Genomic DNA, 12296 nt, shown 5'->3' on the forward strand with positions numbered 1-12296 from the left:
TGGCTCCGGATGCATTCCTGCTCAACTGGACGGCTCGGTTCCTCTATGCCTTTCCTCCACTGCCTCTGATGTTACGGACATTATTCAAACTCCGCAGGGACAGAGCCACCATGATTCTCATCACCCCTTGGTGGCCTCGTCAACACTGGTTCTCCCTCCTGCTCCAGCTCAGCGCCAGGGAACCCATTCCTCTTCCTGTGTTTCCTACTCTACTTATACAGCAGCATCAGTCTCTACTGCATCCCAATCGGTCTTCGCTCCACCTGACAGCTTGGTTTCTCTCGGGCTGACCTCTCCAGAACATCTGTCTCAGCCTGTCCGTCGTATTTTGGATGCCTCCAGGAAACCGGCCACCCTCCAGTGTTATCATCAGAAGTGGACCCGGTTCTCCTCTTGGTGCCTACTACGTCACCACGATCCCACCTCCTTAGCTGTGGAAAATGTTCTGGACTATTTGCTCTCTCTATCCAATGCTGGCCTCAAGTCCACCTCAATCAGAGTCCACCTCAGTGCCATCACTGCGTTTCATGAGCCTATCCTTGGAAAACCTCTCACGGCTCATCCGCTGGTTTCCCGGTTCATGAGAGGCCTCTTCAATGTCAACCAACCTCTGAAGCCTCCTCCAGTCATCTGGGACCTGAATGTGGTTTTATCAGCCCTCATGAAACCTCCGTTTGAGCCTCTTGCCACTACTCCACTCAAATTTCTGACATGGAAGGTGCTTTTCCTCATTGCCATCACCTCTGCCAGGAGGGTTAGTGAGCTGCATGCACTGGTTGCCGACCCCCCTTTCACTGTTTTTCACCATGACAAGGTGGTTCTGCGTACCCATCCTAAATTCCTTCCCAAGGTGGTCTCGGACTTCCACCTCAACCAATCCATTGTGTTGCCTGTCTTTTTCCCTAAGCCCCATTCTCATCCTGGGGAACAGGTGTTGCACACGCTGGACTGTAAGCGTGCCCTTGCATACTACCTTGACCGTACCAGAGCTCACCGCTCGTCCCCTCAGCTCTTTTTGTCCTTCGACCCTAACCGTCTAGGTCATCCTGTCTCTAAACGGACGCTTTCCAACTGGCTTGCTGCCTGCATTGCGTTCTGTTATGCTCGGGCCGGTCTCTCACTGGAAGGTGCTGTCACAGCTCACAGGGTCAGAGCTATGGCTGCTTCTGTGGCTTTCCTCCGTTCCACGCCCATCGAGGAAATCTGCAAGGCTGCCACTTGGTCCTCAGTTCATACGTTCACTACTCACTACTGTCTGGATGCCTTCTCCAGACGAGATGGACTCTTCGGCCGATCTGTGTTACAACATTTATTTTCCTACTGGCCAACCATCCCTCCTCTCCCTCTGTTAGCTTGGAGGTCACCCATATGTTAAGAATATGCTGCCTGCTTGTCCTGGGATAAAGCACAGTTACTTACCGTAACAGGTGTTATCCAGGGACAGCAGGCAGATATTCTTAGGACCCGCCCTCCTCCCCGGGTTGGCTTCTTAGCTGGCTTATCTTAACTGGGGACCACGCTCTCCTCCGTCGAGCGGGAAGGAACCCGCGCATGCGCGGTGCGGTCAACTAGAACTTTCTATTTAAAAGTGTCCGTACCGGGGCTCCGTCGGTGACGTCACCCATATGTTAAGAATATCTGCCTGCTGTCCCTGGATAACACCTGTTATGGTAAGTAACTGTGCTTTTTATTCCCAGTACTTTCTGGTACCCAAGAAGACGGGGGATCTGTGTCCGATCCTGGATCTCCGTGCTCTGAACAAGTTTCTGGTCAGGGAACGGTTCAGAATGCTCAACCTTCCTACGTTGTACCCCCTCTTGGATGAGGGGGACTTGCTGAGCTCGCTGGACCTCAAAGAGGCATACACGCACATTCCAATACACCCAGCCTCTCGCCGGTATCTGAGATTCCGGGTGGGGGATCTCCATCTCCAGTATCGTGTTCTTCCCTTTGGCCTGGCGGCCTCTCCGAGGGTTTTCATGAAATGCCTGGTTGTGGTAGCTGTGGCCCTGCGTCTCTGCGGCCTGCAGGTGTTTCCCTATCTCGACGACTAGTTAATCAAAGCGTCCTCTCGCCAAGAAGTTCTGCGAGCAACGAATCAAACCATCTTGCTCCTTCAGAGTCTCGGCTTCAAGGTGAACTTCCCCAAGTTTCACCTCTGTCCATCCCAGTCTCTAGAGTTCATCAGAGCGGTCCTGGACACGGTTCGTCTCCGCTCCTTCTTGCCTCGGCCTCGTCAGGAGGCCCTTATTCGTTTATGCCAGAGGGTGGCCAATCTGTCCTCGGCCCCGGCTCGGCTCCTGATGGTCCTCCTAGGTCACATGGCCTCCATGGTTCATGTGACTCCTTTTGCCAGACTTCACCACCGTATTCGTCAATGGACTCTAGCGTCCCAATGGAACCAGGATCGAGATCCTGTCTTTTGACTCATTGTCGTGACACCTTTGTTGAAGCAGTCTCTCCGTTGGTGGATGCTCTCTTCCAATCTTTCCAGAGGTTTTCTGTTTCATGCTCCTCCTCTGCAGAAGGTCCTCACAATGGACTCGTCGACCTATGCTTGGGGGGCTCATCTGAACAGTCTTCGCACTCAGGGTCTTTGGTCCAGTGCCGCCCGCCTTTGTCACATCAATCTGCTGGAGCTCCGAGCGATTTTCCTCACCCCGAAAGCTTTTTGTCACCTGCTTCGCAACCGAGTGATGCTGATCCGCACGAACAACCAGGTCGCCATTTATTATATCAACAAACGGGGGGGCACTGTCCCTGTGCCAAGAGGCGATGCGGCTCTGGGATTGGGCCAGTTGCCGCAACATATTCCTTCGAGCGGTCTACATTCAGGGCCAGCACAATTGTCTGGCAGACAAGTTGAGTCGTCTTCTGCAGCCTCATGAATGGTCCATCCATTCCTTGACTCTACATCAGGTGTTTGCTCGTTGGGGGGACTCCGGATGTCGATCTGTTCGCATCCCCCCTCAATCACAAGTTGCACCGTTTCTGCTCCAGGGTTTACACCCCTCTCAGGCTCGAGGCGGATGCTTTTCTACTGGATTGTACGAACCTGTTTCTGTATGCGTTCCCTCCATTCCCTCTGATTCTGAAGACTCTCGTCTGATTCTGAAGACTCATCAGGCTCAAGTCCACGTGTGCCACCATGATTCTGATAGCTCCTCAGTGGCCCCGACAACCGTGATTCTCCCTTCTGTTACAACTCAGTTCCAGGGAGCCCCTTCTTCTGCCTGTTTTTCCTTCTCTGCTTACGCAGAGTCAAGGTTCTCTTCTTCATCCCAACCTACAGTCTTTGCACTTAACGGCTTGGTTCCTCGAGACTTAATGCCCTTGTTCCAGTTCTCCCAGCCTGTGCTGGACGTCCTGGAGGCGTCTCGAAAGGAGTCCACTTGCCAATGTTACCTTTAGAAGTGGACCCGCTTTTCTTCCTGGTGTGCTACTCGGCAGCTGGAGCCGATTTCTGCCTCCTTGTCTGCTGTCCTGGATTATCTGGTACACTTGTCTGGCGCTGGACTCAAGTCCTCTTCGGTTCGAGTCCACCTTAGTGCCATTATTGCTTTTCATCAGCCGATTGACGGGAAGCCTATCTCTGTTCATCCTGTGGTTTCCCGCTTCATGAAAGGCCTTTTCCACATTCATCCGCCCCTTAAACCTCCTTCCATGGTTTGGGATCTTAACGTGGTCCTTGCTTGTTGAATGAAACCTCCGTTCGAGCCGCTAGCACGGGTTCACTTGAAGTATCTTACTTGGAAGGTTGTGTTTCTTATTGCTCTCACTTCTGCCCGTCGGGTCAGTGAGCTTCAAGCCTTGGTGGCAGACCCACCTTTCACTGTCTTCCATCATGATAAGGTGGTTCTCCATACCCATCCTAAGTTCTTGCCTAAGGTTGTTTCTGAGTTTCACATCAACCAATCCATTGTTCTTCCTGTGTTTTTCCTGAAGCCCCATTCTCACCCTAGAGAAGTGGCTCTGCATTCTCTTAATTGTAAGCGTGCGTGGGCCTTCTACTTGAAGCGCACCACTCTCACCATTCGGCTCCCCAGCTGTTCCTCTCTTTCGATCCTAATCGCTTGGGTCGCTCTGTCTCTAAGCGGACCATTTCTAACTGGTTGGCTGCTTGTATTTCTTTCTGTTACGTTCAGGCTGGTCTCTCCCTGCCGGGTTGAGTCATAGGCCACATGGTCCGAGCGATGGCGGCATATGTTGCTTTCCTCCGCTCAACTCCCATTGAGGAAATCTGTAAGGCTGCCACTTAGTCCTCAGTTCATATGTTCATCTCTCACTATTATCTGGAGTTTTCTCCAGGCGTGACGGCCACTTTGGCCAGTCCGTATTTGCAACATCTGTTCTCCTAATTTTCTAACTCTCCCACCATCCCATTCTGGTTAGCTTAGAGGTCTCCCACATGTTGAGAATATGCTGCCTGCTTGTCCTGGGATAAAACACAATTACTTACCGTAACAGGTGTTATCCAGGGACAACAGGCAGATATTCTCGCAACCCACCCACCTCCCTGTGGTTGGCTTCTTTGTTAGCTATCTGAACTGAGGCCATGCTGAGGAGACGCATGCCCTAGGTTGAGCGGGAGGGGCTCGCACGCATGCGCGGGCCAATCGCAAGCTTGAAGGTCTTCAAGCAAGTTTGCTTGCGAAAACGTCCGCTAGGGGGCTCCGTTGGTGACGTCACCCACATGTTGAGAATATCTGCCTGCTGTCCCTGGATAACACCTGTTACGGTAAGTAACTGTGCTATTTGTGACTATGACCTAACTGTATTAATAGCTGTATTGATCTACCTGTACTAGCAACTCTATTGAATGTCCTTGTCAAACTGTCCATTGTAAGTTTCTGGATAACTGATCCAACCTCTTGTAATGTAATCCGACCTTGGAAATGACTACGTAAAAGTGGAATAGAGAACCTGATTAACATAACATATCTGCTGATTGGCACTTAGCCAGTTAATGTCACTGAATATCACCACAGACCACTAACCTCAAAGCCATCTATTTTGTGGGCAGTCCATGGGCAGAGTAGGCACTTAGGAGTTAAGGCCCGGATTTTCTATAGTGCACCGATATTGGCAGCCACCTAAAAAACGATCGCCTTTCACGTGCCAATCACTGACGGTACCCTATAGAGAATCATGCCTCCATGAAAGATGGGCGCCAGAAATGTAGGCCAGGGTTTTCCGGGCCTACATTTCTGATGCCTATCTTTGACATGAATTGCATCTATGTAGGCACTTTAGACTGCCTAACGCCACGTTTGACATTAGCCACGCCCATAGTGTGTTCGGCAGCCTAAAGTGCCTACGCCGTTTCTAGAATTTCCCCCTAAGTGCTGAATATCGGCATGTAAATCAGCTAGTAAATCAGATTACGTAAAAATCGGTCCTCTTATTATGCAGTGTTGCTTATGAAGTTAAGGGCTTAATATCACACTTAACCATATAAGAAACAGCTAGATCATAAACTGGATATGCGAGTCTGGTGCTCAGGCATGGCCCAGTACTGAATATCCAGAAATAACACTAGTAGTGGTTACAGAAATGCTCACTGCTATGTTGGCTGAATATTTATCCCACCTTTTTTAATCTAAAGTAAATTTTAAATGTGACTTGTTGAACCAGTCATTGCAGGAAATGTGTTTACTATATTAATCAGGACTGATTTTTTTATTTAAATATAGAGTGCAGGTGAAAGCTTGGAGACCGTGTCCTGTTGTCTTCAAGAAACTGGAAGTCTCCTTGGGTGTTCTTTTTTGTAGAGAATTATGTAGTCATTGTTTCAGTGAAAAGGTTATATTCGTGCTATTGAGAAGCAATGGCTGTAGAAAGGGGGCATCCAATATGTGACTTGATTGAGATTTTTAGCAAAAAAAAAATTATTAGTTGGTACATGTGATACTGAAACATTGCAGAGCGACAATTTCAGAAGAGATTCATAGATTTTGATTGTATAAATCACATGATCAAAAATATTCATGTAGCCTACGTGCATTCACACATGTGGATTTCTCATCATGTGGCTTACTGTGAAAAATGTGGATGCCCCTGCTATAAATGCTTCTGCCTCCTCCCATCCCAGAGAAGGAGAGAGCTATTGCAATGCCTTACATATATGTACTAATGGCATCTCTGGAACAAACAAACCAAAACTGCAGATATGTACAACGATGTAGGCAAATTTTATTGTGACAAGCAAACTATATATTAAAACCTTTTTACCAAACGGTGGGACCCAACACAGTCCTTGTTTCGGACAACCTTCATCAGGGGTCCTATTAGGTACAGATATAACATAAAACACAATATTAAAAATACAATAATAAAAACAGTTGTAATAATAATAAAAATGAAAAGATAACAAATATTAAGAATAAGACAACATCTATGCGTCAAGATACTATTAATTTGGCAGCAACGTTTCTTCTAGCATACCCCTGCAAATGCTTGGTTAGGTATTTGGGAGTCAAATACACTTTTTTTTCTCCAAACCATCTGAAGGAATTCCTAGATGTGAAGAAGATCATCAAGGACTGAGGGATAACGAAACTTTATTAGCTGGTGCTTAGATACATTAAGCCTATTTGTCAATTTAATTCTTCTTTAATTTTTCTCTCATATATTTTCTTGAATGACCACCCCCCAAAATTGAGGTCTAAGAAGGGGATAAAGGAATATTTTTATTTTCATACGTATGAGTTTGCCTCCCTGTGTTCATTGTAGCAAGATGTATTCTTGTAAGTTTTGTTGAATATAGAAATAAACAATTAAAAAAAAAGAAAAGAATAAGACAACAAGATGATCAATTTGACCATAGACTATAATATTAAGAAATTTAAAAGCATGAGGACAAATATATGTTTTAAAAGATGATAAGTACGCATGCAATGTCAATAGAAATGCGTGCAGAAAAGATAGAATTGATAATAAATGACTGCTAGTGTTAAGTATGGTTCTAATGGCATCTCTTCCTACTCCAGGGGGACTGATGAGCTGCTGGGAGTCATGGACCAAGTGACTATTGTTAACTCCACGCTGGGGAAAGCTCTTGGTGGTGCTGCAGGTCAGTTTCTTTCCCAAAGCACCTACTAGTTTACACCTCCCCTTGCTCCTTCTCTCTACTCAACTTTCCCTGCCCTTCTCTCCATCCTCCCCTTTCTTCTATTTATTTCCTCACTCCTATCGCATAAGAATATATGGAAAGCCATGTTGTAACATGGTCTATCGAGCCCATCATCCTTTCTCCAGTAATGACCAATCCGGGTCCAAAGTAGATCCATTTCTCATAGCTCATTTCCAGGGATGAGGAATTAACTCTCTGAAGTCTATCTTGCAAATAAATTTTATGAATGTTACATGCCATTCTGGTGCCTAAAACCTAGGCAGTAGAGAGTGATACAGGGACAAAGATTTACCCCCATTCCCTCCCCACAACCAGAGATTTTTCCAGTTCCTACCTTGTCTCTGCAGTGAAGTGTACTTCATAACCCCATCCCCATGTTTTGAATTTCTTCTCATTTACCCGTGCTCTACTGAGCAGGAAAGCAACTGTGCTATTTGGGGATACAAACAAATATGGACCTCAGCAAGTTGTATGAATCAAATATTCTTTAGCAACTCTCCAGACCGGTATAGGTATCTTACAAGCGGGTATACCGTATTTTCACATAGATAACGCGCACCCGTGTAAAACGCGCACACGGGTATAGCGCGCGAAAAACACAAATTTATGTACAGAAATTTTTATATACCGCGCACACCCGTATACCGCGCATGCTGCCCGACTCTCCCGTCACCGCCCGACTCTCCTTTCGCCCGCCCCGACTCTCCTCTCCCCCTTGAAGTCCTGTCCCCACCCTGAAAGCCTGATGCCCCCCCCGACGTCCGATTCACCCCCCCACAGGACCGCTCGCACCCCCACCCCGAAGGACCGCTCACCCGCACCCCCACCCCGAAGGACCGCTCGCACGCACTCCCACCCGCACCCCCACCCTGAAGGACCGCTCGCACCCCCACAGCCTCCCAACCCCCCCCATCATGTAGAAGCTCCTACCGGTGTCCTGCTGCTTCCTCTTGGCGGTCCCGACTCCCCGACACGATTGGGGCAAGAGGGAGCTCAAGCCCTCTTGCCCCAGCCAACCGCGGCACCCCCGACACGATCGGGGCAAGAGGGAGCTCCACTAAATAGTTTGGTGTTGTCCGCAAATTTCATTATTTCGCACTTCGTCCCTGTTTCTAGATCATTTATGAATATATTGAATAGCAGCGGCTCGAGCACCGAGTCCTGCGGAACACCATTCGTTACCCTCCTACAGTCCGAGTAGTGGCCCTTCACCCCTACCCTCTGTTTCCTACCCGCCAACCAGTTTCTGATCCATCTATGTACGTCTCCATACTCCATGGTTCTTCAGTTTCCGGAGTAGACATTCATGAGGCACCTTGTCAAAGGCTTTTTGGAAATCTAGGTATATGATGTCTATGGGGTCTCCTCTGTCCATCCGTTTGTTAATTCCTTTGAAGAAGTGCAGTAAGTTAGTTAGGCACGATCTCCCCCTGCAGAAACCATGTTGGCTGGTTATCAAAAGTTAGTTTCTTTCAAAATGTTCATCGATGTTTTCTTTTATCAGTGCTTCCGCCATTTTCCCCGGAACCGAGGTCAGACTCACCGGTCTGTAGTTTCCCGGGTCACCTCCTCTTGATCCCTTTTTAAAGATGGGTGTGACATTGGCTATTTTCCAGTCCTCCGGGATCATGCCTGTTTTCAGGGATAGGTTGCAAATTTGCTGCAGTAGTTCCGCTATCTCCTCCTTTAATTCCTTCAGAACCCTTGGATGGATTCCGTCCGGACCCGGGGATTTGTCAGTTTTTAGTTTTTCTATCTGCCTGCGCACATCTTCAAGGCTCACTTCCATGGATGTTAAATTTTTTGCTTGATTTCCATTGAAGAATTGCTCAGGTTCCGGTATGTTGGTTGTGTCTTTGTTTGTAAATACAGACGAAAAGAATATGTTAAGTCTTTCTGCGACTTCTTTCTCCTTCACCATTCCCTTCCTGTCTCCGTCGTCTAGCGGTCCCACCTCCTCCCTAGCCGGCTGCTTCCCTTTAATATATCTAAAGAATGGTTTGAAATTTCGTGCTTCCCTGGCTAGCCTTTCTTCATACTCTCTTTTGGCTTTTCGAACCACACGGTGACATTCTTTTTGATACTTCTTGTGCTCTTTCCAGTTCCCCTCAGTTTTGTCCTTTTTCCATTTCCTGAATGAATTTTTCTTATTATCTATCACTTCCTTCACTATTTTAGTTATCCACGCCGGGTCTTTTGTTCAACTCTTTTTGCACCCCTTTCTGAATCTGGGGATATACAGATTTTGCGCCTTGGTCACCGTGTCCTTGAAAAAAGACCAGGCATGTTCTGCCGTTTGCCATTTTTTGGAAGTGTTCCTAAGCTTCTTCCTTACCATTTCCCTAATTGCTTCGTAGTTGCTTTTCCTGAAGTTCAAAGTTGTCGCTATGGTTCTCTTTCCTTTCGGTTTTCCTACTTCAACCTTGAACTTGATCATATTGTGATCGTTGTTTCCCAACGGTCCCACTACTTCCACTTCCTTTGCAGGTCCCCTTAACCCATTTAGGATTAGATCCAGAGTGGCATTTCCTCTCGTCAGTTCTCTAACAAGCTGCTCCATCAAGCAATCTTGTGTAGCCTCCAGGAATTCTGTCTCCCTAGTGCATCTTGAGCTTCCAAGACTCCAGTCTATCCCGGGGTAGTTGAAGTCTCCCATAATAACCATGTTACCGCTTTTGCATTCTCACTTCATCTCGGCTTCCATTTCTTCATCGATATTCCGGTTTGCCCGGGTGGACAATAGTATAGGCCCATCTTTATTTCAGGTCCTTTCCTACCCGGTATTTTAACCCATAGCGATTCCAGCTTGTTGATCGTCTCTGCCGTGTCCATTCTTGTCGATTGTATAAAGAAAATAGAATAATTATGGATACATGGAAAACTGCGATATGTTAGTAATTTAACATATATTCCAATCTATAAATCGACAAACCAAACTATATGGTTAAACTCCAAGATTCAAATTGCCGGATTTAAGGTCATCTGGAAGCATTTTCAGGCAGCCGGAGGTCCCGTGTGCGCCTAGTGGGTTTTGGGAAGGGGGTTCCCTCTGCAGCCCCTGTGGCTTTGCCTCCCTCTACGTCTTTGGCGTCCCCTCTTCTTTATCCCTTGTCCAAGCGCCTGAAGGTGTCTTTGGGATGAGGAGTTCCAGGTTCCTCTCAATGGGACGGAAGCTGATGGCGGGGCATCGGGTTTCTTGCTTTCCAGCGAAGAGGTGTCCGTGGTGCACCTTTTTCAGAGGGATGAGCTGCCAGACCTAATTCAGCAAGTCTTCTCGGTAGTGCTGTCTGATTCACAATTTGAATTGATTCACCGATTTCACTTCGATTTAAAAACAAAAATCGGCCTCCCGATTAGGTGACTGACCCTCGCCCCCTAAATCAGGAGCGGCAGCGCTGCCTCTTGCTGGCCTGCCGCTGCCGCTCCTGCTTTAGAGGGTGAGGGGGGAGGGTCAGTCGGGAAGTGCTTATGTCCAGCTTCCCCCCTGTCCTCCCGCTGGTGTCCATTTACGTAATGTCCCCCCCCCCGGAAGGCCTGTGTGTTCCCCCCATCCATTTACCTAATTCCAGCAACGGAACAGTCTGCACAGAGGATCGCTGGTACTTTAGCGAATCTTGCAGGTTGCCATCAGCCTCCGGAGCTGTTTGCTCTGCCACAATGCTGCCTCTGATGTCAGGAGGGGGCGGGACTGCAGCAGAGGGAAGACAGCTCCGAAGGCCTATGGCAACCTGCAAGGATCGCTAAAGTACCAGCGATCCTTTCTTCAGGCAGTGGGGGGTGGATAGGTTGCCGGGCCACTGAGCTGATCGTGCCAGCCGCCATCAGCTCAGCGGGCCCTTTTTCAGCACTTATACCTGTTTTGGCTCATCTCCCCTGCCGCAATGGCGATCACCCCTGTACCTGAACTGCCGCGACCAGTGGCAGGAGAGATGCCCAATTTCTCCTGCCACAGTTTGTAGCAGTTCAGGTAGAAGGGTGATCGCCATCGTGGCAGGGGAGATAGCCAATCTCTCCTACCGCGATAACGATCCCGTAGTGCCGTCAACCGTGGCACTTCGGATCGCTATCGCAGCAGGAGAGAGATAGCCAATCTCTCCTGCTGTGATGCATCACCCCCCCCTACAAGATCGGGCAAGAGGGAGCTCAACCCCTCCTGCCCGGCGACCCCTCACCACTCCCCGGCAACAAGATCCAGGCAGGAGGGAGCCTAACCCCTCCTGCCCAGGCGACTCTCCACCCCCACTAAGATACGGGCAGGAGGGTTCCCAGGCCCTCCTGCCCTGATGCAGCTCCCCCATGACTGCCCCCCGCAAACCCCTGATCGGCCCACTGAACACAGGGGTTCTTGTGTTGGGCGTTTTGGTTCATTATATGTTGTTACTGTAGACATAGTGGTGGTCTGGGTGTTTAAACAGCTGAATGTAGAGGCAGGCCATTATTTTTTTTAAAAACCCTCTTTTTGGACTTTTTTTAATAATGGACATTTTCCCTGCTTCTACTTTCAATGTTTAGGGCCTTAGACCAAAAGGGGATTTAAATGGTTTTTTTTTATTATGCCTCGCCACGTTCCTAGGTATCAGATTTACATGGAAGCTCTTCTTCCAATATGGCTGCCATTGATCTGTGGAGGTACACTGTAGGCATTATGATTCCGTGGCATGCTGTTGCCTCATTCTGTCATATTCTTGTGTTTCTTCACTGCAGGTGGCTACACAACTGGTCCCAAGGCCTTGATTGATCTCTTGCGCCAGCGCTCCCGACCATATCTCTTTTCTAATACCCTGCCTCCTGCTGTTGTTGGCTGTGCTTCCAAAGCATTGGATCTGCTGATGGAGAGCAATGCCATTGCACAATCCATGGCTGCCAAGACTCAGCGGTGAGTGGCTGGGACATGCACCCTCAATGCATTCTTTAGAGAAATGTTTTTCAGGGGGATTTCTCCTCGTTCTACAATGGGCTTTGATTTTTCATGGATGGCTTGGAAGATGAATGATGGTTCTTTGGGAGAAATTACTTTGACTGGTTAGTATTTGTTTTCTTGATGTTGGGGAGAAGAAAGTCTTTACGTTTTGGTTCCATGGATTCTTTAGAAACTTGACATTAGAATGTGATTCACTTTCCTTTGGAAAGTAGATTCCCTCTAAGTGAAATAAACCATTTTTGA

General features: G+C 48.1%; 1 protein-coding gene across 1 annotated transcript in view; it reads left to right on the forward strand.

Annotated features, from left to right (window-relative positions):
- GCAT (glycine C-acetyltransferase) overlaps positions 1-12296 on the forward strand; it is a 55495-nt gene that overhangs the window by 37531 nt on the left and 5668 nt on the right. Inside the window, exons 6-7 of the mRNA XM_033929928.1 lie at positions 6990-7072; positions 11837-12008. Coding sequence (XP_033785819.1) covers positions 6990-7072; positions 11837-12008 — 255 coding nt within the window. The remainder of the gene's footprint in view (positions 1-6989; positions 7073-11836; positions 12009-12296) is intronic.

The sequence above is a fragment of the Geotrypetes seraphini genome, chromosome 2, assembly GCF_902459505.1.
Source record: "Geotrypetes seraphini chromosome 2, aGeoSer1.1, whole genome shotgun sequence".
Taxonomy (NCBI): Eukaryota; Metazoa; Chordata; class Amphibia; order Gymnophiona; family Dermophiidae; genus Geotrypetes; species Geotrypetes seraphini.